Below are 26788 nucleotides of genomic sequence, written 5' to 3'. Positions count from 1 at the left end.
TGTGTGTGTGTGTGTGTCACCATCGGCAAGTTAGTGATTGGAAGGGACAAAGGCAACACAACCAACTTGATAAACGACAACTAGTTCTTGCTGTCAGTATCAAAGACAACTAGGAATGTGAACTACATAAGATCCATGTAGTTTTACTTTTGGCCGCAAGGCTTTCACACTCGTACAAAATTCCGAAGATCAGATACACAAAGTTTAGCTAAATATGCAACAAAATGACCTTACGTGAATGGTATCAGCTATGTATTGTTTTCTAAGAGAACCACGCAATCAGATTGATGAAGCTTGAATCAATTAAATCAGGAAACAGATATTACAGTGGGTAATAGGGTCATACGTTGCAGGAGCGTCCTGTAGTCGTCGAACCGTCGTTGTTGTTCAGGTGCGGTGAATCAGGAGGACGGCCGCGCAGCAAACTCTGCTGCCGGCGGTGTTCCTATGGATCCCTCTCCGGCGAACCTACTACGGTTCGGAGATCCTCTTCTCCGGTGAGTAAATCGCTGACGGGGCAGCCGCCACATCCTTTATATACCACGACGGGAACGATGGGAAGGGCCGGAAATTTGGGGATGCTATGCGATGGGAATTGGGATGGGGATTGGGAAGCAAGGAGGCGGAGAATCAAACAGCAAAGCTCACGGCGGCGGCAACGGGATAGATCGAGCAGACTTGCCTACTTGAGGAAATTAGGAGGTAAGAGACTAAGAGTAGACCGTAGGACTCAGGATAGGAATTAGGTGTAGGGCGTCGGTGCTTCGGTCTGTTCGGTGGACCGAGGGTACATACCGAATTCACCGAACTTAATTCGGTTTTCTAGAATTGTTAACCGAGCTTTGGACCGAAGGTTTCGGTTTCAGTCACTTCGGCTTCGGTCCAAGTTATCGGTTCGGTAAATCGGTTTTCGGGTTATATGCCCACCCCTAAGTATGGCTGAGGGAGGATGCACTCCATCGAAGATGACAGCATTGCGGTGCTTCCAGATTTCCCAAATAGTGAGGATGGGGGGGCATGTTTGTGGCTCCTGACCACCAATTGAAGAAGCCAACTGCACCGTCAAGGGGGTGGATGGTGATGCGGCTCCAAGATAAAATCCCTTGCCATGATATTCGAAAAAATACGCATCCAACGAGGAGGTGATGCGAAAATGCACTCTGGCACATGGGAGCATATGCTCCTGCTATTGGAAAATTATTTGAAAATGTCAAAAATTTCAAACAAAAATTTGCGTGTACATCTTGATGTTCTATGCAGGCACGCCAAGTTTCACATAAAACCGGCAGTTTTTGTGGTTTGTGTAAAAAAGACAAAAAAAATGTCTAGTGAAAAGCCCTTTGTAACACCAAATTTTATCTTTTTCACACGCAACACAAAAATTATCTGTTTTTCCACGAAACAACTTTGTGAGTACGTAGAATGTCGAGATGTACGCCCAAAACATTTTGCCAAAATTTTGTGACATTTTAAAATACATTTCAAACACATTTGAAAAAACAGGAGCATATGCTCCTAGGTGCCAAAACGCCGCTCTCGAGGTGATGCAGGTTCTCAGCTTCCTGAGAACAACGGATACAGAGAGCCTCATGTTGGAGTCGACAGCTTGCCAGGCGATCCGACATCTGTTTTGGGAGGCCAACCAATCCATCACAGAAGATGAGAAATAGCAATCCTTTAGTCAGTAGAATCAGTAACTATGCTGCTCAAATAGTTCATACCAACCAACACATCAAGCAATAACCAAATAGATAGAATGACAATATGAAATACGAAGATATCAGCACAGCCGGAGTCACGAGGCTCGATAATGCCCAATGGGTTAGGATCTGAGCAAGCTTAGTTTGGATGATGGAATATTTGTTGTTCTGATTGCTCTTAGAGATAAAACTTGTAAATTTGTTGTGGTTTTTTTTCAATCACGACAAACCATATGCACATTGTATATCTTTTCTTATTTTTTATACAATGTTTTTGCCATGTTATTCGAGAAATCATGGCAATTTTCTTACCTTGCTATTACTAGTACATGGCAAAATGAAGAGAAGGTGTTTTCACACAAAACATGGCAATTGTTGTAAAGCACATGACAAATTTTGGAAAAACCCCATGGCAAAACTTTAGAAATTTTGTAAAAAGTAAAATAAAATGGTAAAATTAGTTGTTGTACCATGGCAAAAAAATTCTTAATTTTCATGATTGCAAATTAATTCTATACAATGGCAGTTTTTTTTGTACCATGGCGAATTATATTTGTGGACCAGGGCAAATTCTTCTTTTCTTACTTTTCATGATCGAAAATTTATTTTAGTGCCATAGCTATTTTATGTTTGGTAACATGGCAAATTATACTATTGGACCATGCCAAATTATTTCTTTTCTTACTTTTCTTGGTGATAAATTTAATTTAGTACCATGGCAATTTTATTTTTTGTAACATGGCAAATTATATTTTTCGGCCGTGGCAAACTTATTTTCGTATATTGTCATTATCTTCATTTTTTATCATACAACGTTATATTCCTTTTTAGTAAATTATTTCTCTGGACCATTGCAATTTTATCATGCACATCATTGCAAATTTATTGAATAAACCAGGGTTAATGTATTTTTAGTACCACTGTAAATATCGTAACATACACCATGGCAACCCTTTGTGTGTTTTTACGATGGCACACCTAGCATTTTTAGGCAATTTAATATGGAAACTTTTTGTTTGTATTTTAAGATGATGTTTTTCAATATACGTGAATCTCGGAAATGACCAAACATGTTATTTCAACATATAGGTGATTTTTTTACCATGAACATGGAAATCTTTCTCCTACCATTAAAATTGAAGGGGAAGATGTCAGGGAAGTCAAATTCTCCCCCAATTTTTGGACGAACCAACTTGACCCCTGTGTCACTTGTAGTGGCGGCTCGGAGGAACCCTAATCCCACTGTCCCTCCCCTTCAACACCTCTCCCTCGCCGCCGCCGAGGGTCTTTGCCGGGCGAAGCCCAAGTAGTGCCGGCGGCTGCGGGGCCTTCCATGGGTGCGGCTCTGATGTGGTGGCGGCAGCGCTGCTCGATGAAGGGTGTGGCGAGGTGCTCCGCCCAGTGGTGTGGCCTAGCTTGCAGCGATGGCTTGGGTTGTAGATCCCTCCAATCTGATCTAGGTGGGTTGGTGGAGCTCGACCCAAAGCTGCGGTTGGCCGTGTGCCTCGTCGGCTGATGCGGCCTAGGGCTCTGGTCGGCAGGCTTCAGGCCATGGATGTTAGCAGGCAGGTGGCGGCGTGGGGGCCTGCCGCCATGAAAATAATTTTGGTTGTCTTGTGCTCTTTTCGCATCATGGGAACGCCCTACATGATCGGACTTCCTCGATTTGGTCATCGACGTGTTCCAGACTGCTGCTGGAGATCCTGCCCAAGATATCTGGATCGGATAGAATCCGGTCCTGCACGCCATATCAGCCTAAGAGGTTCCATGATGACGTGGCACGAAGCTCTATTGTTTGTTGACACCATGGGACATCTCGGCTTCTCGATTTCTGTGGTGTAGACAGCTGTGGAGAAGGTCATGGTGGCTGAGATCAGAGGATCCGTTAGACAGACAGAGCCTTTGAGGCGATGGAGTGAGCCAGGTGTTTGATAACTCTCAGGAGCAGTAGTGTGAAGTGTGGGTGACAACACTGGAGGAATTCATTTTTTGTGGTGCTCCTGGGGTACCGAGCTGTGACTTTAATGGTGAAAACCTAAGGTTTGGCATTCATTGCCTATGCCTGGCCATTGAAAACCTAATGTCTGGTCTTTATTGGTTGTGTCTCGCAATTGCCTTGCTGAAGAAATTGTTTTGAGAGCTCGGACTTCTCCAGGGTGAAATCCTAAGATCTTGGATCAGGCAACGATGGTGCTTGTGCACTGTTTTCTTTTTGGAGGCGTTGCATTTGGAGACCTCTTATATTTTACGGGTGTTTTATTTGGTGGTGGTTTGTGTGTGGCTGCTGAGAGAAGTCAATCGTTGTGGCAGGACCTTTGTTTTTTTCCTTTCTTTTCTACCTTTTTCTTTGGCTGTGTGTATCCGGAATGTCGTTGCGACATCTTATAGGTGCAGAGACTGGTGTAAAAGGGCCTGTATCGAGGGTGTTCGCGCGGGGAGGTTTACCATATAGCGAACTAAAATGTCCGCTTGTCCCCCCTCCTGGATCGAACAATTTTTTCGATGGGTCTCCGTCCCTCGGCCAAGATAAATGTTTATGCAGTGGTAGCGAGGAATGTAGGCCTGGGAGCTGTAGCTCCGATTGGCCTAGACCATGATGGCCTATTTTTGGGTGCTTCACTCATTGTAACTAGTGGAATTATAGATCTCGCAACACTTGAAGCAATTGTTGTTGGAGCATCTCCAACAGGCGCACAAAAACTGCTCGGCGTGCTAAATTTCAGATTTTTTGAACGCCTGATAGCTTCAGCAGAAGCTGTAAGATAGTGCACGCGCAAAAAAGGTTTGGACGTGTGCTAAAAAGCGCTATAAGAAGCTGCAAATTTGGGGCGCCGGATTGCGCGCGCTTCACAATTTGCACTCCGTGTTATTTTGGGCGCGCGTTTTTTGGCATCTGCTAAACTAATGTTGGGTCTGGCGCACTAAAACTGCTATAGTGGCACGCTAAAACTATTTTAGCGCGCGAAACTTTTATACGCCTGTTGGAGATGCTTGTAGGCAAGTTTTGACTCTTTCAGAAGACCTGCATATGCAAAGGATTCATGTCGCGTCTAACTGTAAGGTAGTGGTTGACGACATAAAGCAACATAGCACTGAGGGGCATAGAGCAATCATTCGGGAAATAATAGAGCACTCAAGTGTTTTTACTCTTTGTAATTTGTTCATGAGTTTACGAGCTCGAGTTTCGAGGCTCATAGTTTAACGAAGCATGCTTTACATTTAGGCGTTGGCCCCCATGTCTGGTTAGGAAAACACGGTGATTTTCTTGTCTCTGTAAGCATCGTGACAGATCAATAAAACTTTGCGAGATTGTCTCAAAAGAACAAACCCACCCCCCAACCCCCCCCCCCCCCCCCCCCCCCGATCGTGAGACATGCAATTGTGTTGCAATTCCTTAAAAGCAAAAGTGTGCAGCTAATTAACGAACTTCCGTCTAGATACATAATGGTTTTCAGAAGTAAACGGAACCTTTCTTCCGAGAGCCTGCTGCGTGCATGCAGTTTGCATCGCTGCTGGATGCGGTTGATCTCTTGGAACAGCAATGTCATCCTTTCAGCCCCGGCCGGAACAATGGTATGCGTACGTGCTGCTTAGTGCCTTGGCTACTTCGTCATGCAAAGTAGTTCTCGTCCGTGCAGATGCATGACTGAACGCATCGATGTCCGTCGGTTGACGACCCGGCCTCATTTCCCCGTTGCCATCAGGTCATTGCGACAGTACGTCGCTGTTCCTCGCTGGCTCTGCCGCCCTAGCTACGTCGACCAGGAGGGGCACAGAAGCGACCACGGCACGACTGGGATCTTTAATTTGCATAGACGATAGGGTGGCCCCGTCAAAAACACTCCAGCATTAACCTGATACTACATGTGAGGTTATTCTCTTGATGCAATCATGAGCCTAATCAGATCATTTCGTTCCTATCCTGTGATGAGACAGATGATAGATTGATGGCATGTTACCATGGACGACACACTGGTCATGAACTGGCCTCGGTGCCATCTAATTTTTATCGCCATTTTTGTTGCATTATTTGACTGGTTTGCTTAGCCGCGGTTGCGTACGTTTGATCATTGAGGCGGTTGTATGGAGGTGGAAGTTAGTACATGCGTGCATACGCGGCAACCAGGTTGTCACGCTGACACAATGCACCAAGTCTACGTCACCGGACATCTATAAGTAGAGGGAGTTGCAAAGGACAAAGATCACTCAACTACTAGTGCCAAAACATTCTTGTCTGCAGCCACATAGTAACTCGTGTTTAATTCTATCAGCTAAGGTCCATGGCGATCAGGTCTTTGCTGCTCCCTCTGGCCCTCCTGGTTCTTGCAGCAAGCTCGGCAGCGGTGGCTCAGCTGGAGATCGGCTTCTACAGCAAGACATGCCCGGACGCCGAGAAGATCGTCCTCGAGGAGATGGCCAAGATCATCGGCGCCGCGCCCAGCCTCGCCGCCCCGCTGCTCCGGCTCCATTTCCACGACTGCTTCGTCAGGGTAAGTCGTCGTTGAGCACTTGTCCTGTCTCACGTACAAACCTACATTATGCACACGAACACTAAGAAACATGCATGCGACGCGAAATTGCATCAGTGTATACTTATATTTCCATGCATGCAACGCAAAATAAATTGCAGGGTTGTGACGCCTCAGTCCTGCTCGAGTCCACCGACGACAACGTGGCGGAGAAGGACGCCAAACCAAACAAGAGCCTACGAGGGTTCAGCTCCGTGGAGCGGGTGAAGGCCAAGCTCGAGGCCGCGTGCCCGGGCATCGTCTCCTGCGCCGACGTGCTCACCCTCATGTCCCGCGACGCCGTCGTGCTCGCCAACGGCCCTTTCTGGCCGGTGGCGTTGGGAAGGAGAGACGGCAGGGTGTCCAGTGCCACAGAGGCCAGCAACGAGCTGCCCCCCACCTCCGGCGACGTCCCTCTGCTAGCCAAGATCTTCGCTTCCAAGGGCCTCGACCTCAAGGACCTCGTCGTCCTCTCCGGCGCCCACACGCTCGGCACGGCACACTGCCCGTCCTTCGCCGACCGGCTCTACAACGGCACCGGCGAGAACGGTGCCTATGGCCTCGTCGACCCGTCTCTGGACAGCGAGTACGCCGACAAGCTGAGGCTCAAGTGCAAGAGCCTTGACGACCGTACTATGCTGTCGGAGATGGACCCTGGGAGCTTCAAGACCTTTGACACCAGCTACTACCGCCACGTCGCCAAGCGAAGGGGCCTCTTCCGCTCCGATGCGGCGCTCCTCTTCGACGCCACCACCAAGGACTACGTCCAGCGCATCGCCACGGGCAAGTTCGACGGTGAGTTCTTCAGGGACTTCAGCGAGTCCATGATCAAAATGGGAGACGTCGGCGTGCTCACCGGGGCCGAGGGAGAGATCAGGAAGAAATGCTACGCCCCCAACTAGAGTTCGTTGATTCTTGTAGTTGTACTTGTAAGTCGTAACTGCACGAGTACGAGGATGTCTGTCTGACACTGTTCATTGTAGTTGTATGATTTATTATCGTCAGTAATAACATTGAGGTATAAAAACATTCTTTAACAATCATTCAATCGATATCTTTATCTTCAAATTGTCAAGACTTTTGTTTGTGAGAATTACCACATGTCCATTAAACAAACAAATTACAATGGGTACGTGCGTGGTCACTGGAAGAGACAAACAAAGCGCCAAGTGTCTTGAAGATTTCCACAAGAGAGCTCAGAAATATAAAATTTACATCTTGACCGTCGAAGATCCATGTGCCCAACCTACTCATCATGCGTCGCCAGCCGTCGCCGCCGTGGCACCGCCGGAGAAAGACATAAGCAACCTCCACACCAAAATCTGGAAGAACTTCACTGCAGACCATGCTACTTTGTGAGCCGATTAAATTGCCCGTCAAAGACGTTGAAACCGAGTCTTTGTGGCACGATCGGCCCGAGATCATCTCCAAGTCTGCCAGATCCCAATGTCGTCGTCTTCATCCAACTTGGTTGGAGAAGAAGAGGAGCGCTACAAGCCATCATCCGCACACCACACTCCAAGACACCCACATACTCTGCACAAACTGACGTAGTCGCCCGTCGCCGAGAGGACGCCAAACTCCAGCCAGCACAACCTAACATCGACGAAACCTAAGTCCGACAGACACAGGGGCTACCTGCTTTCAGACGATGCCGATTGAAGCACCAACAGAGTGGGGAAGAAGCGGAGCCATCTTATTCTGACGCGCGCTGATCCCATCACTGATGCAACGTCTCTGAGAAAAACTAAACCTACCCTATCTAGTCGCCGAAGCAAAGTCGCCAGGGTCCCCGGTCCCTTGCAGCGCCGGAGCGGCAGCCGAAGGGGCCGAGGACCCACAACCTCGCCGGTGTAGAGAGGAGGCAGAGAGATCGCCTTGGAATCACCTGTGCGTGTGAGGCGGTTGGTTGAACACAGTCGCGCAACTACTAGCCTACAATGACATTACTGTCACTAACAAAACTGACGAGTATGCAGATTGTTTTATGTCGGTTACTCGGCAAACCCTTTAAACCAGTGCATTGGAAAAACACTCGCCAAAGGTCCAGGCGCTCGGCAAAGGTTGTGCCATGTGTCTCTACTCGCCACGGTTAACGGAGAGGTGGAGGCATGGCCTTGTTTTCCGAGTGTTTGTCAAGCGGCACTTGGCAAATGTTTTTTCAATTTTGTTTTTTAAAGATGTGCAACATTTGTGGTGTGCTTGAAAACTTTGCTTGCCTTTTTCCCCCTTTTTTCCCATGCTTTTTCGACTATTTTTGGCCACTTCCCCTCCCCCCATCCTCTCTTATTGCCACCCTCCCCCCCCCTCTTTCCCACGTTTTCTCTCCCTCTCTCTTTCCCGCCCTTTCTCTACCACCAATTTTCTCCTCTCAAATGTTTTCTCACCACCTCTCCCCCGCCCTTTTCTCCAACCATCCTCATCCTACAAAAGGCCATCACATGTGGACGCGGAGATTCTGCACCTGAGCTCAAATGAGCTCGGGTGAACAGTAAAATCAAAACTAAATCAAAAAAAATTCAAAAAAATCCAAATTTTTTTGGAGAAACATTGACAAAAGTTCTAAGTGCTTGCAAAAATTCGTCATGAAATCACATTCCTAGAAGGCATGGCAAAAAAAACAAAAAAGTACTCTGAAAAAGCTACTTTCAAAAGCATTTTGAAGCACTGAATTTGTTTTTTTTGCCACGCCTTACAGGAATGTGATTTCATGATGAATTTTTGCAGGCACTTAGAACTTTTGTCAATGTTTCTCTCAAAAAAAATTTGGCATTTTTTGCATTTTTTCGATTTTACTGTTCACCGAGCTCAAATGAGCTCGGGAGCAGAAAGGCACTTTCGATCACATGTATGTTTGTGTTGCATCAGTGTGTTAGCCTCTCTCCCGTCCTTTTCTTAAGATACAGTTTTGCACTGCTTTGTCCAGTGTTACACTCGACAAAGTGGACATGTGGCAACAATTGGTGCACCATAGCACGATTTGTCGAGCGCCGAGGCCTAGACACCTGGCAAGTGGACATGTCACGCCAACTGGCGCGTTATGTCACACTTTTGTCGGGTTTCATTGCAGGTTGCAATCGGCATATGTTTGATCAGTTTCGTATTCTTGACACTCTACAAAGAGATGATGCATGACACGTTCCCGACCAGGCTTTTGTGCAATGTGCTTCGACGAGTGACATTGCAAGCTGCACTCGGCATGTATTTGCCTAGTGTCAGATTTTGGACACTTGGCGAAGAGTGTCACGTGGTGCGCTGGTATGCTCTAGGCTTTGCCGAGCGGAAAGTAGGTCATATTTATGTACTTTAATGAATATTGAATTACACATTTTTAACAATCACTAGTAGAAAAAGAGGCTTCCATACGCCCCCATTAGTCCCCAAAATAATCGAACCGTGACCAAAGGGGTCTTTAGTCGCGGTTCGGGAGGAGACCCGCGACCAACTATCTAGGCCCAGCGCGCTCGGTCGACAGCTGGCGGACGGGAGGGGCTTTAGTCCCGGTTGGCCTGGCCAACCGGGACTAAAGGTCCTCAGGCTGGCCCGAAGGCCTTTAGTCGCGGTTGGGCAGACCAATCGGGACTAAAGGTTAGGCCTTTAGTCCCGGTTGGTCTGGCCAACCGCGACTAATGGCCCGAAGACCTTTAGTCCCGGTTGGTCTGGCTAACCGCGACTAATGGGATTTGAGGCCTCATTTTCAAACTCTACCCCCCCCCCCCCCCCGATCGCCTTTTCAGTTTTAGAAAAAACAAAAGAAAATGATGGAAATGTCAAAAAAAAAAGTTTCCATGTGATATGTGGTCTAGTTGTTGGGAAAATTAACAAATATGAATTTCGACTTTATTTGCAAAATCTCTCTGGAATTTCTTAAAATGGGCATAACTTTTCCATACGAACTCGGATGAAAAAGTTTTTTATATGAAAAATCATCTACTCGAAAAGTTACATCCGAATTTAACCGGGGTAACCTTGTTAAACATTTTTCAAAATCCTCAAAAACCTAACAGAAAAAAGATACGGGGCTTTTAAGATCTGGAGAGGCAAAAAATTCAAAAAATTTCAAATTGTGGTCAAACTGTGGTCAAACAATGGTGAAACTAATTATTCTAGAATATTAGTGTTACTAAATAATTATTTCAGTTTTTTTAAATTTTGGTCAAATCTGGTCAAACTGTGGTCAAACAGTGGTCAAACAATGGTCAAACTAATTATTTCAGAAATATTAGTGTTACTAAATAATTATTGTTTTTTAAAACAATAGTTTCAAACTCAAACAGTGAAATATGTCACTTCATGCTCAAGTTAAATTCCTGAGGGTTAATAGAATTGACATCCTACTATTGTCAGGAAAACTACAAGTGCAGACTTGGAAACGAGGGAGAATAGAACCCGGAAGTTAAGCGTGCTCAGGCTGGAGTAGTGAGAGGATGGGTGACCGTCCGGGAAGTTAGATGATTTGGAATGATGAGGGGTGATTAGAGATTAGAGGATAAATTGAGCAGTGATGAGGGGTGGTGATTAGAGATTAGAGGTTAAAATAATTCAGAAATTTGAAAATAAAAAAAATAAAAAAAAATTCGCAAAAAAACCAGGTTTAGGGGGGCTAAAACCCTAAACCTGCGGAGGAGGCCTTTAGTCCCGGTTAGCCACGAGAACCGGGACTAAAGCCTTTAGTCCCGGTTCGTAAGAGGCGCGACTAAAGGGGGGTCTTTAGTCGCGCATATTTAGTCCCGGTTGCACAGCCGGGACTAAAGGCCTTTGCGAACCGGGACTTAAGGCCCATTTTCTACCAGTGAATATATTCGATCCTACCGTTTTTTCCACCAAAATATTCGATCCTACCGTTTTTTTCCACCAAAATATTCGATCCTACCGTTTTTTCCACCAAAGTAGTGTCATATTTATGTACTTGTGTGTCATTTTTTTTCTCGATAAAGGACATTTCATTAAATAGATATATCGAGGTGATACAATCGTATCGAAAGAAAGCCCGGCCTCTGCATAGCTAGATGCACACAGCCAAAAAATCCAAAGCACCCTAAAAATAAAATAATTTGATACAGTGCCAAGCAATAAATCATGTCCAGCCTAAGGAGCGGTAGATCCTATCCGTAAATCACACCGCCATCCATGGGGTAGAAAACCTCCCTGGCCGTACGCTCCAGCCGTGTAGACGCCATCATAAAAATATCCCTGTCTTCCGGCTTCTGCAGGATAGACCAAGTACGGAGCCATCGTGTACAAACATGAATAACCTGCATAGGAGATGAGACACATGTATTGTTAAAAACCACATCATTCTTGGTAAGCCACATTTCCTAGCATAAGGCCGCCGCTCCCACAAGAATGTGTGCAGAAAATTGTTTATCTATACCCCGCAACCAGTTGCCGAACATATTCCGTGCACTACGTGGTGGGTATAAATTCAAAGCTACTTGGACCATAGCCCAAACTGCCCGAGCGAACTTGCACTCAAAAAATAGGTGTTTGATAGACTCGTCATGTTGGCAAAAGACACATGTCTTGGAACCATGCCAGTTTCGTCGTGCCAGATTATCTCTAGTTAGGATGACTCCTTTGTTAAGAAACCAGAGGAAAATCTTCACTCTTAGGGGAATTTTTAGCTTCCACAATTTTCTGTTATCTACAGGAACATCACAATGAACCATTGCATCATACATGGATTTGACCGAAAATTTGCCATTCTGATGCAAATTCCATCGAAAAGTGTCCGGATCATCTGACAGTTGAATGTCCTCCAGGCGAGTGAGTAATTCATTCCATGCTGTCAGACGAGTGCCCAAAAGATCCCTACGGAAAGAAATATCGGGGTTTTCCTGTCCTAATACTTGTTTGATCGTGACAATTTATGTCTGACGATCCGGTACAAGCTCGGATATTGCACCATTAGGGGAGTGTTCCCTAGCCAGGTATCTTCCCAGAAACGAACCTGAGCACCGTCCCTAACCAAGAAGGTCCCAAATTGGAAGAGGAATTCTTGGCCTTCATGACACCACTCCAAAAATGTGAATCCCCAGGTTTCCAATGAATTTGAGAAATGGCATTGGATCCCACATACTTGTTGCGAATGATTTTCTGCCATACTCCATTCTCAGTGAGTAATTTATAGACCCACTTGCTGAGAAGAGCGATATTTTTAATCTCAAGGTCTACAAAATAAATCTATTGGAAACTTTCACATCTTTCCAACTTGAGCTTATTTGCACCTATAAGCTCCAAAATAATCCAAAAACAGGCCTTTAATATATTTAATAAATATAAAACTCTGTTGCAAATGCTAGAAAGCAAATGTGTACAACTAACGAATTTCCGGCCATCTGGATAAAGAAATGGTGTTCACAAGTAGACCGAACCATTCTTTGTGCACGCAGCTTGCATCCCTGAAGGATTGATCTCTTCGAACAGGCTTCGCATGCCGCACTGAAACGTGGAGACACGGCAACTCATCCTTTCAGGCCCCCAGCAATGGCGTGCGTACGTGCTGCTTAGTGCCTTTGCTACTTAGTCATGCAAAGTAGTTCTGGTCCGTGCAGATGCATGACCGGATGAACGAATCATCCGTCGTTTGGCGTGAAGATTTATGTCCCGGCGACCCGGCCTCCTCGCCCGTTGTCATCAGGAGCCGACATCAGCGTGCATGGCCGGCCATAGTAAAGAAAAGCACTCTAGCAGATGCGCTATAATCGTAACCTGCACAAACGTTATATGGGCGCCTGCAAAAATATTTGCGCGAACATTCTGGTGGAACAAATACTACGAGTTTACAATATTTGTTCCGTGCCAGAGCCCTCACGGTACCGCAAATATTTTGCGAACAAATATTGACATGATCTAAAATTCATATTGATGCACGGAATTCATATAAAATAGGCATCCGCAATGGTTCACATCTAAAATATTGCGCAATATCAAGACGTAGCAAGGTTATCCCTACGAATGTGCAATCAAAAAAGATAAAAATATGATCAAAGCACTTCCAGCCATGATCAAATCTCGCGGTACATTGCCGGCCGGAAGGGGTGGAGGCGGGGCCCGTCCTCGCACCGTCACTGCCTTCTTCTTGGGGCCTTTCACTTGCGTCTTTGGTCGTCCCCCGGAGGGGATGGAGATGTCCGCGGGAGCGACGGGGGACGAGGCGGCAGCGGGCCACGGCGGAAGTTGGTGCGGTGGTGGCCAGGCTCCATGGATGATGTGGTTGCCCTGCCACTTCCGCTTCATGCTGGCGGTGCAAGGAGTAGGCACGGCGGCGGCAACACGGCCGCAGGAGCGGCCGGGGAGCGAGGCGGCGCCTACTGGACCGTCGACACTTGGAAAACGCTGGTCGGGGCTGATGCGACAATTGGGGTGGGCAGCGAGGCGAGACGGCGCGAGGCCAGATGGATTTGCGATGGTGGCGACATGGAGTGGCGGCGCGGAAGAGAGGAAGTTTCCCTCATGACAAGTCATGGGTAGGGATACGGTGAGCGGCAAAATGGCGGGGGCGGGGGTGTGGGGGGGGGGGGGGGGGTGAGGGGGATTTAGTAGTTGCGGGCCTATTGTTTAGAGCTCCCCGCAAAAAAGTTACAATTCAGGCCGATATACTGTACCTCTTCGTGACGTTTTTTCATGCAAGTACCGTATATCGGCGGTTATTTTGGGTGGCGGGGGGGGGGGGGGGGGGGGGGGGGGGGTTGTGGATGTACCGCATCTGCTAGAGTTGCTCTAACCAGGATGCATGCAGAGTTTTTTTTCTACAGGAAGCCACATGCATGTCAGATTTTTACATGCATCATATAAACCTGATCATATGTCAGGCCAGGACGGATATGACTATTTCCTTAAGCCCAAGCCTGACCCCAACATTGTTTTGCATTACGCACACGAGAAAGCCTGCCCCGAAAGCCTGACAAATGGAAGCCCGACCTGAATACTCTTTTGGACTTCAAAATGGAAACCCACAAAGAATTTCCCTCATACCCATCGCAAGCCCGCCCACTGCCACCATTGGCGCTGCTGCGGGTGCTCCGCCTCCCCACCCTGCTCAATCCACTTCATGAGCCGGTTCATGATCATCCCCGGTGTCCCTCTAAACTTCACCGTGCCGAACGTCGGCGACCACCCCGACACCCCACCTCTTGGCATCAGAACCAGTCAAGGCAACGTGTCGTCGTTCATTAACTCCGGTTCGTTATTGTGATGCCTCACCAGTACCTGGCCACAGGGTTATGCTTTGTTGGAATTTGCTTGACTTGTCGGGAAATACCAGTTACTTACCTTCATCCTACTTTATTGGCCCCCTTCATATTTCGTGCAAAATTTTGATCATATATACATTTAACTAACAAAATGTTAGGCATGTCATCAATAATTATATCGTGGGATTCGTATTTAAACATAGTTTTCAATGATATTATTTTTGCTACGTCCTGCCTCTGTCTGGAAATATTGTTGAAGAAATGGTTTGTCATTTATAAACCAGGACCGAGGTAGTAGCAAGAAAATAAGCTTATGATCTTTGGTGTGAGGCTCTGGCTCTGCCCCGTGAGTAGGAGGGACACAGACGTGATCACCGCACGACTGGGATCTTTACTTTGCATACAGGATAGGGTGGTCCCGTCAAGAACACTCCAGCCTACGCAAATGATTGGCCAATTACATGTGAGATTATTCTCTTGATGAAATCATTAACCTAATCAGATCATTGCGTCCCCTTCCGGTGAAGAGACAGATGATAGATTCATACTAGCATAGTAGCATGTTACCATTGACGACACATTGATCATGAACTGGCCTCGGCATTAATTGACTGGTTCGCTTAGCCGCGGTTGCGTACGTTGGAGATAATTGAGGCGGTTGTATGGAGGCGGAAGTTAGCCCATGCATGCATACGCGGCAACCAGGTTGTCACGCTGACACCATGCACCCAAGTCTACGTCACCGGACATCTATAAGTACCGGGAGTTGCAAGGAGTAGATCACTCAACTACATTCTTGTCTGTAGCCTCATTACTGCAGCTTAATTTGATCGTTTAATTTGGCCAAGGTCCATGGCGATCAGGTCTTTGCTGCTCCTCTGGCCCTGCTGGTTCTCGCAGCAGCTAGCTCGGCAGCGGTGGCTCAGCTGGAGATCGGCTTCTACAGCAAGACATGCCCGGACGCCGAGAAGATCGTCCGCCAGGAGATGGCCACGATCATCGCCGCCGCGCCCAGCCTCGCCGGCCCGCTCCTCCGTCTCCATTTTCACGACTGCTTCGTCAGGGTACGTAACTTGCCTAGCCTGTTATGCTGCTATTGAACATGCAATATATGCTTACATGTTCGTGCATGCAACGCAAATTAAATTACAGGGTTGTGACGCCTCTGTCCTGCTTGAATCCACCGACGGCAACGTGGCGGAGAAGGACGCCAAGCCCAACAAGAGCCTGCGTGGGTTCGGCTCCGTGGAGCGGGTGAAGGCCAAGCTCGAGGCCGCGTGTCCGGGCATCGTCTCCTGCGCCGACGTGCTCACCCTCATGTCCCGCGACGCTGTCGTGTTGGCAAAGGGACCCTTCTGGCCAGTGGCGCTGGGCAGGCGAGACGGTAGGGTGTCCAGCGCCACGGAGGCCAGCGACGAGCTGCCCCAGGCCTCCGGCGACGTCCCTCTGCTCGCCAAGATCTTCGCCTCCAAGGGCCTCGACCTCAAGGACCTCGTCATGCTCTCCGGCGCCCACACGCTCGGCACGGCGCACTGCCCGTCCTTCGCCGACCGCCTCTACAACAGCACCGGGGAGAACGGTGCCTATGGCCTCGTCGACCCGTCTCTGGACAGCGAGTACGCCGACAAGCTGAGGCTCAAGTGCAAGAGCGTTGATGACCGCACTATGCTGTCGGAGATGGACCCCGGTAGCTTCAAGACCTTCGACACCAGCTACTACCGCCACGTCGCCAAGCGGGGGGGCCTCTTCCGCTCCGACTCGGCGCTCCTCTTCGACACCAGCACCAGGGACTACGTCCAGCGCATCGCCACCGGCAATTTCGACGGCGAGTTCTTTAAGGACTTCAGCGCGTCCATGATCAAGATGGGCGACGTCGGCGTGCTCACCGGGGCCGAGGGAGAGATCAGGAAGAAATGCTACGCCCCCAATTAGCATTAGTTGATTCTTAATTAGTTGTTGCAACTGCACTGCATCTCTGTCTGATATTATGTACTGTAGTGTGATGTATTATTTTCAGTGGTATTCAGTAAATTATTTCTTCGCCAAGGTCCACGGGCGCAGCTACATGCTACATAAATGCATGTATGGCAGCACTGTTTTCTTGTGTCATTGTGTGCTGCGCACAGAGACCTAACTGATCAAGGATATCAAGTCATCTTTAGCGGAATGAAAAGAGACAAGTCCACTTATAGGATAGTAAGTCAATCACTGTTTCAGAGTTCAGGGTTGAGTCTTAAACATATTGGTAAATTGAAAGCTGTACAGTGGACTTATCTCTAATGAAAATATAATCCTTATAAAAAATGAACCTTGCCTGAAAAACCAAATGAGTATAATCAAATTTAATTTGGAAACACTAGTGTGTTTTCCTCGGTCTATACATGCCGCTGCTTAATTAAAAAAAGTTCTTATTTTATGTACTTCCTTCGGTCCTTTTTAGTTTGCATATAGGGGCTGTTTGGTTTGTGCCCATCTCAGCTCTACCAAATCGTTGGCGCTGTTGGCTAGCCAGAAAATTGGCGAACGATTCCCTCGCCCGCGATTCTGCCAACTAATTGGCGCAAAAGAAGGAGGGAAGGCTGAGGCGGGGCTGGCATGCCAATTATTTGGATCCGATCCAATCGCCACCACCAGGCTAGTCAACGACCAATTTTTTGGTCGGGCAAGTCACGGCTCTAAACCAAACAGCCCCATATAAGTTTTGTCCAAAGTCAAAGTATCTTCACTTTGACCAAACATATAAAAAAAAGCATCAACATTTACAATGGCAAATCAATATTGTTAGATTTGTTATGAAATGTAGTTTCATAGTATATATATTTGGTCAAAGTTTACAATGTTTGACTGGACAAAAATCTAAAAAGCAGAGTAAAAAGGACCGGAGGGAGTAAGTACATCAGTGTAGGGCCTCCTTTTATTTACATGAATTTTGTAGGATATGATTTCTATAGAAAAAAATTCCTTTGAGTCATTTGCTTTCTATGAATGGATTCCTATTTGTATGTGAATTGGTTTCTATCCTTCACATTTCAAAAGAAAAAAAATAGCTAGGACGTACTAAAAAATATTCATATCGTATGTACCAAATGATTTTTGTTTTATAAGAATTGAGATACATGTCATCCCATTTACGAAGACTTCTATATTCCTATAATCAATATTTTGATTCTATGAAACGAAAGAGGCCTAATATGAGACTAGCTACAAGTTAGCCTCTAAGGTATATGATCTCCGTTTGTCGTTGTATAACATCACAGTTTGTCTCCCGCTGGCACTGGGCTACAGATTAACGGGACACGTCGTTTCAGAGATAATGGAACAAGATAACCTTCGGTGATCTAAAAGAATCTGGGTTAATGAGATCCTAAGACATGGAAATCTTAATGAAACGACGCTTAGCGAACATGGCCCGGGTAACCCGCCTTAACAGAGCACGACCATGAGAGCGCCAAACGAGATGGCCCGGCCGGTGGCTTAGCAACGATGCAAAGTAGTTGTAGTCCGTGAAGATGCATGACCGAATGAATTTGAATTGTTCGTCGATTGACTGACTTACCGGCCGTCCTCATCTCCCCCTTGCCATTACCCGCCATTGGTCACAGCAACATGCTATGCATGACGCGGCCAGCTTAGATTTAGCTAGCTATGCCCACATGCATATTTGACTTGCATGCTATATGATATACAAGATCCAATAACTTACAAAAACTTACTTTCGAACTTTCGATGAGCAAGTCCCACTTCTACGTTCATATTGCACAAATAGGACCATTTGAGAGAGAAAAATATACAAGTTAACTTATTGTAAACAGTAGCTGCACAAGTCACACAATTTGTTGGAAGCACAGACCACAAAGGGTCATATATTACCATGGGGAGTACAAGTTAGGTCGTAAAAAGTTCATCATAACTTATCAATATGGAAATCTAGTTTGGCGCTGGACTGGGCTGGATTGAGTTTGTCCGATCGACGCTGGGGGATGGAAAGCAAAGCATATTGCCTGCCGGGCCGGATTGAACTTGTCCGATCGACGCTTTCCTCCATGGTGGTGTTTCAACTAATGGCGCTGGACCCCCCTGTCTGGCTGATCAAAAGAATAAACAAGCTGCTCCGTGGGTTCCTGTGGGCACAAGATCAAAATGCAGCGGCCAAGAAGTGCTTGGTGAACTGGCCATCTGTTTGTCGCCCCAAGGAGTTTGGTGGCCTTGGCATCATGGATATAGCACGTCAAGGCAGAGTGCTCAGATGCCGTTGGCATTGGTTGCAATGGACGGACCAAACCAAGCCATGGCAGGGCATACCTCTTCTGCCAGATAGGGCGGCCGAGGAGTTATTCAGATCCTCAACCACCATTATAATCGAAGATGGCAGACTCACCTCTTTCTGGGACTCGCATTGGTCCAATAGGCTCCGCCCCGTCGACCGATGGCCGGAGGTGATCCACCATTGCACAAAACGTCGGATTTGTTTGCGCGATGCACTCACCGAAAACAGATGGATGTGACTCTTGAAGGCCAACCCCTCTGCTGTCATGCTGCAATAGCTCTGCAGCCTCACCGAGATGGCCTCCGGCATCAACTTCACCAACAAGGCGAGTGACTCGGTTCGCTGGAAGTGGACGGTAGACGGTACTTACACCGCCAGGTCAGCCTACCGTTGCCAATTTGAGGGAGCTCTACGCACGAACGATAAGGAACTCATCTGGTCTGCCAAGGCGGCACCGCGTGCCAAAACTTTCCTCTGGCTTGCTACCCGGGGGTGGTGCATGACGGCTGATAATCTGGCTAAACAGGGTATCCCGCACAACCCAAACTGCCCACTATGCTCGACGACGCCGGAGACAGCTGCCCACCTGCTGACGGTTTGCCCATTCTCAGGCGAGGTATGGAGCTCCATCATTATCAAGCTGGGACCCCCTTTCTCCGCGTTGCCGGCGCGCACAGGGGGGGAAGAGCGATCGCTGCCTTCCCTCCGGGCGTCGTGAGTAATAGGAGGTCATACTCTAGGGATCACCACAAGAGAGGTGAACGCCGAGTCACTCATGACTTCTACAGATAGTGGATCGCCAATAGAAGGCTTTCGAATTAATGTGCACATAGCCCATCACATATGCATTCATGGATGTGATGTACTATCTCTGTCTGGCTTTATTAGTCCTCGTCGTATTTTGTGTTCAAGTTTGACCATATTTGACTAGTAAATTATTAATACATGTCACAAACAATTATATTGTTGGATTCATATTTGAATGTAGTTTTCAATGATAATATTGTTGCTACGTATAACATATATTTTATTAGTTATAATCAAGGTCATTATATTATTCAAAATATGAGGGGACTAGTAAATCTGGACGGAGGTATATGTATATATATATATATACATAACATACACTAGTAGAAAAAGGGTCAAATGTTCAGCTCATTAGTACCGGTTTGTACTTGAGCCGGCACTAATGTGACCATTAGTGCCGGTTCCAACGGCTAGGCGGGCCGCTCTCATTAGTGCCGGATCGTGCCGAGCTTTTAGCACCGGTCCGTGCCACGAACCGGTACTAAAGAGAGTGCTGGCAGGATGTTGTCAGACTGGGGCCCTCCAGCACCTTTAGTACTGGTTCTTGCCACGAACCGGTACTAAAGGACGACCTATATAAACCCTTCGTCCACCCGAGCTCGCTCTGTTTTTTCCCTTCCCCCTCTCCTTTCTGTTCTTCCCCTCTACCCTCGAGCTCATCACACATTTTGCCCAAATTTTGTCAAGATTTGAAGGCCCCCATCCATTCAAGTGATCACAAAGGTAAGCAAATTTGTCCTTTCATCTCTCATTGGTAGATTAGCTCTTGCAATGCTTTATATAGTCATTAATTTGTGGGTTTTAGTAATTTGGAAGGAATTATATGTGGTAGTTTATTTGATTTATATGCAATTTGAGCTTAAAATAACTCTTAGTTTGCATATGTAGGTGTGGTTTACTTAGTGCCTTCCCGTCTTCGTCCTAACTACCGTCGATCGTCCGCACCCTGTCGCCGGCACCACCTTATGGTGAGCCTCTTGTTCTTATCTTTTTTATATAAAAAAATCATGTTTGTGTGATTTAGATATATAGTTACTTGTATAATTATCTTACCCGTACGTTGTTTGTTATACATAGTGCCATGGTTTTGATATCCGTCCCCGTCGGCCCTCGTCCGTGTTATAATTCGGATGTGGTATATTCTATTTTAAAACTATTTGTTGCATTTCATGTTCATGACAAATTATGCCCATCAAGTTGGAATAGATATTTTTATCTAGGAGGTATGTGAACCGGAAATTCCAACCGACCCTATTGTCGAGAGGTTAAATTTAGTTGAAAGAGAAAACGAGTATTTGAAAGAAAAATTGAAAAGAATTGAGGGGGAGAAGATGGAATTGGAGTTGCATGTTGCCGATGTCGTCGATGATCAGAAGATCAAGATGGAGAAAATGCGCTTGAAGATTAGAAAGATTAGAAAATATGCCATTGATAGTAAGGCTTGGTATCATTATGCTGTTGGATCAATTGTCACCTTAATTGCAATCTTGATCGCATTTGTTGTTGCATTTAAATGCTTTGGCTAGAGAGTTATCTGTATGTTGCATTTAAGTGTTGTATGAACTTTATGTATGAACTTGTATTAATTTGATCTTTTCGGTGTTGTGTAATGAAGATGAGCCGGCAATGGATGTACGATGACCGATGCTCTCCCCAGTTCATTAATGGCATGCATACTTTTATGATTGCGGCTGAGGCAAACAAGCAGGCAGATGGTTTTATGCCTTGTCCATGTGCTGGCTATAAGAATGATCACAATTACTCTAACTCAAGAACCTTTCACCTCCACCTGTTTGAGTCCGGTTTCATGCGCCACTATAATGTTTGGACTAAGCACGGAGAAAGAGGGGTTATGATGGAAGACAATGAAGAAGAAGAGGACGACGACAACTATCCTGGCCATGGGTTCCCTGAATATGATAGTACAACAATGGAGGAAGTGTTGGGGAACGTAGTAATTTCAAAAAAAATCCTACGCACACGCAAGATCATGGTGATGCATAGCAACGAGAGGGGAGAGTGTTGTCTACGTACCCTCGTAGACCGTAAGCGGAAGCGTTATATTTACGCGGTTGATGTAGTCGTACGTCTTCACGATCCGACCGATCCAAGTACCGAAAGCACGGCACCTCCGAGTTCTGCACACGTTCGGCTCGGTGACGTCCTCGCCTTCTCGATCCTGCAAGAGGGGCGAAGTAGTAGATGAGTTCCGGCAGCACGACGGCGTGGTGACGGTGTTGGTGAAGAATAATCTTCGCAGGGCTTCGCCTAAGCACTACGAAAACTATGACGTAGGATAAACTACAGGAGACGGGGTTGCCGGCACACGGCTTGGTGTTTCTTGATGTGTCTTGGGTGCTAGCCCTACCCCTCTATTTATGTGTTGAGCCTTGGGGTCGAAACTTGGAGTAAAAGCCTCCACAAAGTCGGTTTCACCCGAAAGGCAAGAGTCCTTCTCGGACTCCAGGGCCAGACGCCCGGGCCCCTGGACTCCGCAAAACTTCCTTTTGCGCTTTCCAAAAACCTCGTGGGCTTTCCCATTTGGCCCAGATAAAGTGTTCTTGTGCCCAAACATTTCAGGAATCATCCGGAACCCCTTCCGATGGATTCTGGAACCTTTCCGGAGATCAAACACTATTATCCACATATCAATCTTTACTTCCGGACCATTCCGGAGTTCCTCGTCATATCCGTGATCTCAGCCAAAACTCTGAACAACATTCGGTCACCAACATACATAACTCATAGTACTATATCGTCAACGAACGTTAAGCGTGCGGACCCTACGGGTTCGAGAACTATGTAGACATGACCGAGACACCTCTCTGGTGAATAACCAATAGCGGGACCTGGATGCCCATATTGGCTCCTACATATTCTACGAAGATCTTTATCGGTCAGACCGCATAACAACATACGTTGTTCCCTTTGTCATCGGTATGTTACTTGCCCGAGATTCGATCGTCGGTATCTCAATACCTAGTTCAATCTCATTACCGGCAAGTCTCTTTACTCGTTCTGTAATACATCATCCCGCAACTAACTCATTAGTTGCAATGCTTGCAAGGCTTATAGTGATGTGCATTACCGAGTGGGCCCAGAGATACCTCTGCGACAATCGGAGTGACAAATCCTAATCTCGAAATACGCCAACCCAACAAGTACCTTCGGAGACACTTGTAGTGCACCTTTATAATCACCCAGTTATGTTGTGACGTTTGGTAGCACACAAAGTGTTCCTCAGGTAAACGGGAGTTGCATAATCTCATAGTCATAGGAACATGTATAAGTCATGTAGAAAGCAATAGCAACATACTAAACGATCGAGTGCTAAGCTAATGGAATTGGTCAAGTCAATCACATCATTCTCCTAATGATGTGATCCCGTTAATCAAATGACAACTCATGTCAATGGCTAGGAAACATAACCATCTTTGATTAACAAGCTAGTCAAGTAGAGGCATACTAGTGACACTCTGTTTGTCTATGTATTCACACAAGTATTATGTTTCCGGTTAATACAATTCTAGCATGAATAATAAACATTTATCATGATATAAGGAAATAAATAATAACTTTATTATTGCCTCTAGGGCATATTTCCTTCAGTCTCCCACTTGCACTAGAGTCAATAATCTAGATTACACAGTAATGATTCTAACACCCATGGAGCCTTGGTGCTGATCATGTTTTGCTCGTGGAAGAGGCTTAGTCAACGGGTCTGCAACATTCAGATCCGTATGTATCTTGCAAATTTCTATGTCTCCGACCTGGACTAGATCCCGGATGGAGTTGAAGCGTCTCTTGATGTGCTTGGTTCTCTTGTGAAATCTGGATTTCTTCGTCAAGGAAATTGCACCAGTATTGTCACAAAAGATTTTCATTGGACCCGATGCACTAGGTATGACACCTAGATCGGATATGAACTCCTTCATCCAGACTCCTTCATTTGCTGCTTCCGAAGCAGCTATGTACTCGGCTTCACACGTAGATCCCGCTACGACGCTTTGTTTAGAACTGCATCAACTGACAGCTCCACCGTTCAATGTAAACACGTATCGCGATTTAGAATCGTCCGGATCAGTGTCAAAGCTTGCATCAATGTAACCATTTACTACTAGCTCTTTGTCACCTCCATAAATGAGAAACATATCTTTAGTCCTTTTCAGGTATTTCAGGATGTTCTTGACCGCTGTCCAGTGATCCACTCCTGGATTACTTTGGTACCTCCCTGCTAAACTTATAGCAAGGCACACATCAGGTCTGGTACACAGCATTGCATACATGATAGAGCCTATGGCTGAAGCATAGGGAACATCTTTCATCTTCTCTCTATCTTCTGCAGTGGTCGGGCATTGAGTCTTACTCAACTTCACACCTTGTAACACAGGCAAGAACCCTTTCTTTGCTTGATCCATTTTGGTTTTCTTCAAAACTTTGTCAAGGTATGTGCTTTGTGAAAGTCCAATTAAGCGTCTTGATCTATCTCTATAGATCTTGATGCCCAATATATAAGGAGCTTCACCGAGGTCCTTCATTGAAAAACTCTTATTCAAGTATCCCTTTATGCTATCTAGATATTATATATCATTTCCAATCAGCAATATGCCAGCCATATATAATATCAGAAATGCTACTGAGCTCCCACTCACTTTGTTGTAAATACAGGTTTCTCCAAAAGTCTGTACAAAACCAAATGCTTTTATCACATTACCAAAGAGTTTATTCCAACTCCGAGAGGCTTGCACCAGTCCATAAATGGATCGCTGGAGCTTGCACACTTTGTTAGCTCCCTTTGGATCTACAAAACCTTCCGGTTGCATCATATACAACTCTTCTTCTAGAAATCCATTCAGGAAAGCAGTTTTTACATCCATTTGCGAAATTTCATAATCATAAAATGCGGCAATTGCTAACATGATTCGGACAGACTTAAGCATTGCTACGGGTGAGAAGGTCTCATCGTACTCAATCCCTTGAACTTGTCGAAAACCTTTCGCAACAAGTCGAGCTTTACAGACAATAACATTACCGTCAGCGTCTGTCTTCTTCTTGAAGACCCATTTATTCTCAATGGCTTGCCGATCATCGGGCAAGTCAACCAAAGTCCACACTTTGTTCTCATACATGGATCCCATCTCAGATTTCATGGCCTCAAGCCATTTTGCGGAATTTGGGCTCACCATCGCTTCTTCATAGTTCGTAGGTTCGTCATGGTCTAGTAACATAACCTCCAGAACAGGATTACCGTACCACTCTGGTGCGGATCTTACTCTGGTTGACCTACGAGGTTCAGTAACAACTTGATCTGAAGTTTCATGATCATCATCATTAACTTCCTCACTAATTGGTATAGACGTCACCAGAACCGGTTTCTGTGATGACCTACTTTCCAATAAGGGAGCAGGTACGATTACCTCATCAAGTTCTACTTTCCTCCCACTCACTTCTTTCGAGAGAAACTCCTTCTCTAGAAAGGATCCATTCTTAGCAACGAATGTTTTGCCTTCGGATCTGTGATAGAAGGTGTACCCAACAGTCTCCTTTGGGTATCCTATGAAGACACATTTCTCCGATTTGGGTTCAGCTTATCAGGTTGAAGCTTTTTCACATAAGCATCGCAGCCCCAAACTTTAAGAAACGACAACTTTGGTTTCTTGCCAAACCACAGTTCATAAGGCGTTGTCTCAACGGATTTCGATGGTGCCCTATTTAACGTGAATGCAGCCGTCTCTAAAGCATAACCCCAAAATGATAGCGGTAAATCAGTAAGAGACATCATAGATCGCACCATATCTAGTAAAGTACGATTACGACGTTCGGACACACCATTACGCTGTGGTGTTCCGGGTGGCGTGAGTTGCGGAAACTATTCCGCATTGTTTCAAATGTAGACCAAACTCGTAACTCAAATATTCTCCTCCACGATCAGATCGTAGAAACTTTATTTTCTTGTTACGATGATTTTCAACTTCACTCTGAAATTCTTTGAACTTTTCAAATGTTTCAGACTTATGTTTCATTAAGTAGATATACCCATATCTGCTTAAATCATCTGTGAAGGTGAGAAAATAACGATATCCGCCGCGAGCCTCAACATTCATCGGACCACATACATCTGTATGTATGATTTCCAACAAATCTGTTGCTCGCTCCATAGTTCCGGAGAACGGCGTTTTAGTCATCTTGCCCATGAGGCATGGTTCGCAAGTACCAAGTGATTCATAATCAAGTGATTCCAAAAGTCCATCAGTATGGAGTTTCTTCATGCGCTTTACACCAATATGACCCAAACGGCAGTGCCACAAATAAGTTGCACTATCATTATCAACTCTGCATCTTTTGGTATCAACATTATGAATATGTGTATCACTACTATCGAGATTCATCAAAAATAGACCACTCGTCAAGGGTGCATGACCATAAAAGATATTACTCATATAAAGAGAACAACCATTATTCTATGATTTAAATGAATAACCGTCTCGCATCAAACAAGATCCAGATATAATGTGCATGCTCAACGCTAGCACCAAATAACAATTATTTAGGTCTAATACTAATCCCGAAGGTAGATGTAGAGGTAGCATGCCGACGGCGATCACATCGACTTTGGAACCGTTTCCCACGTGCATCGTCACCTCGTCCTTGGCCAGTGTTCGCTTAATTCGTAGTCCCTGTTTTGAGTTGCAAATATTAGCAACAGAACCAATATCAAATACCCAGGTGCTACTGCGAGCTCTGGTAAGGTACACATCAATAACATGTATATCACATATACCTTTGTTCACCTTGCCATCCTTCTTATCCGCCAAATACTTGGGGCAGTTCTGCTTCCAGTGACCAGTCTGCTTGCAGTAGAAGCACTCAGTCTCAGGCTTAGGTCTAGACTTGGGTTTCTTCTCTTGAGAAGCAACTTGCTTGCTGTTCTTCTTGAAGTTCCCCTTCTTCTTCCCTTTGCCCTTTTTCTTGAAACTGGTGGTCTTATTAACCATCAACACTTGATGCTCCTTCTTGATTTCAACCTCCGCAGCTTTTAGCATTGCGAAGAGCTCGGGAATCGTCTTATCCATCCCTTGCATGTTATAGTTCATCACGAGGCTTTTGTAGCTTGGTGGCAGTGATTGAAGAATTCTGTCAATGACGCTATCATCCGGAAGATTAACTCCCAGTTGAATCACGTGATTATTATACCCAGACATTTGAGTATATGCTCACTGACAGAACTATTCTCCTCCATCTTACAGCTGTAGAACTTATTGGAGACTTCATATCTCTCAATCCTGGCATTTGCTTGAAATATTAACTTCA

General features: G+C 45.9%; 2 protein-coding genes across 2 annotated transcripts; both read left to right on the top strand.

The window, feature by feature from the left end:
- The first annotated feature begins 5928 nt into the window (after positions 1-5928).
- On the top strand, positions 5929-7256 carry LOC123169075 (peroxidase 1). The gene is made up of 2 exons (XM_044586923.1): positions 5929-6190; positions 6331-7256. The coding sequence occupies exons 1-2, from the start codon at positions 5981-5983 to the stop codon at positions 7108-7110; spliced, it is 990 nt and encodes a 329-aa protein (XP_044442858.1). The 5' UTR covers positions 5929-5980; the 3' UTR covers positions 7111-7256.
- Positions 7257-13411: 6155 nt separating this feature from the next.
- Positions 13412-16335, top strand: LOC123170249 (peroxidase 1-like). The gene is made up of 4 exons (XM_044588077.1): positions 13412-13573; positions 14810-14866; positions 15267-15467; positions 15556-16335. The coding sequence occupies exons 1-4, from the start codon at positions 13412-13414 to the stop codon at positions 16333-16335; spliced, it is 1200 nt and encodes a 399-aa protein (XP_044444012.1).
- Positions 16336-26788: the final 10453 nt, after the last annotated feature.

Source organism: Triticum aestivum, chromosome 7D, assembly GCF_018294505.1.
Source record: "Triticum aestivum cultivar Chinese Spring chromosome 7D, IWGSC CS RefSeq v2.1, whole genome shotgun sequence".
NCBI classification, from domain to species: domain Eukaryota; kingdom Viridiplantae; phylum Streptophyta; class Magnoliopsida; order Poales; family Poaceae; genus Triticum; species Triticum aestivum.
This window is presented reverse-complemented; position numbering and strand designations above follow the sequence as displayed.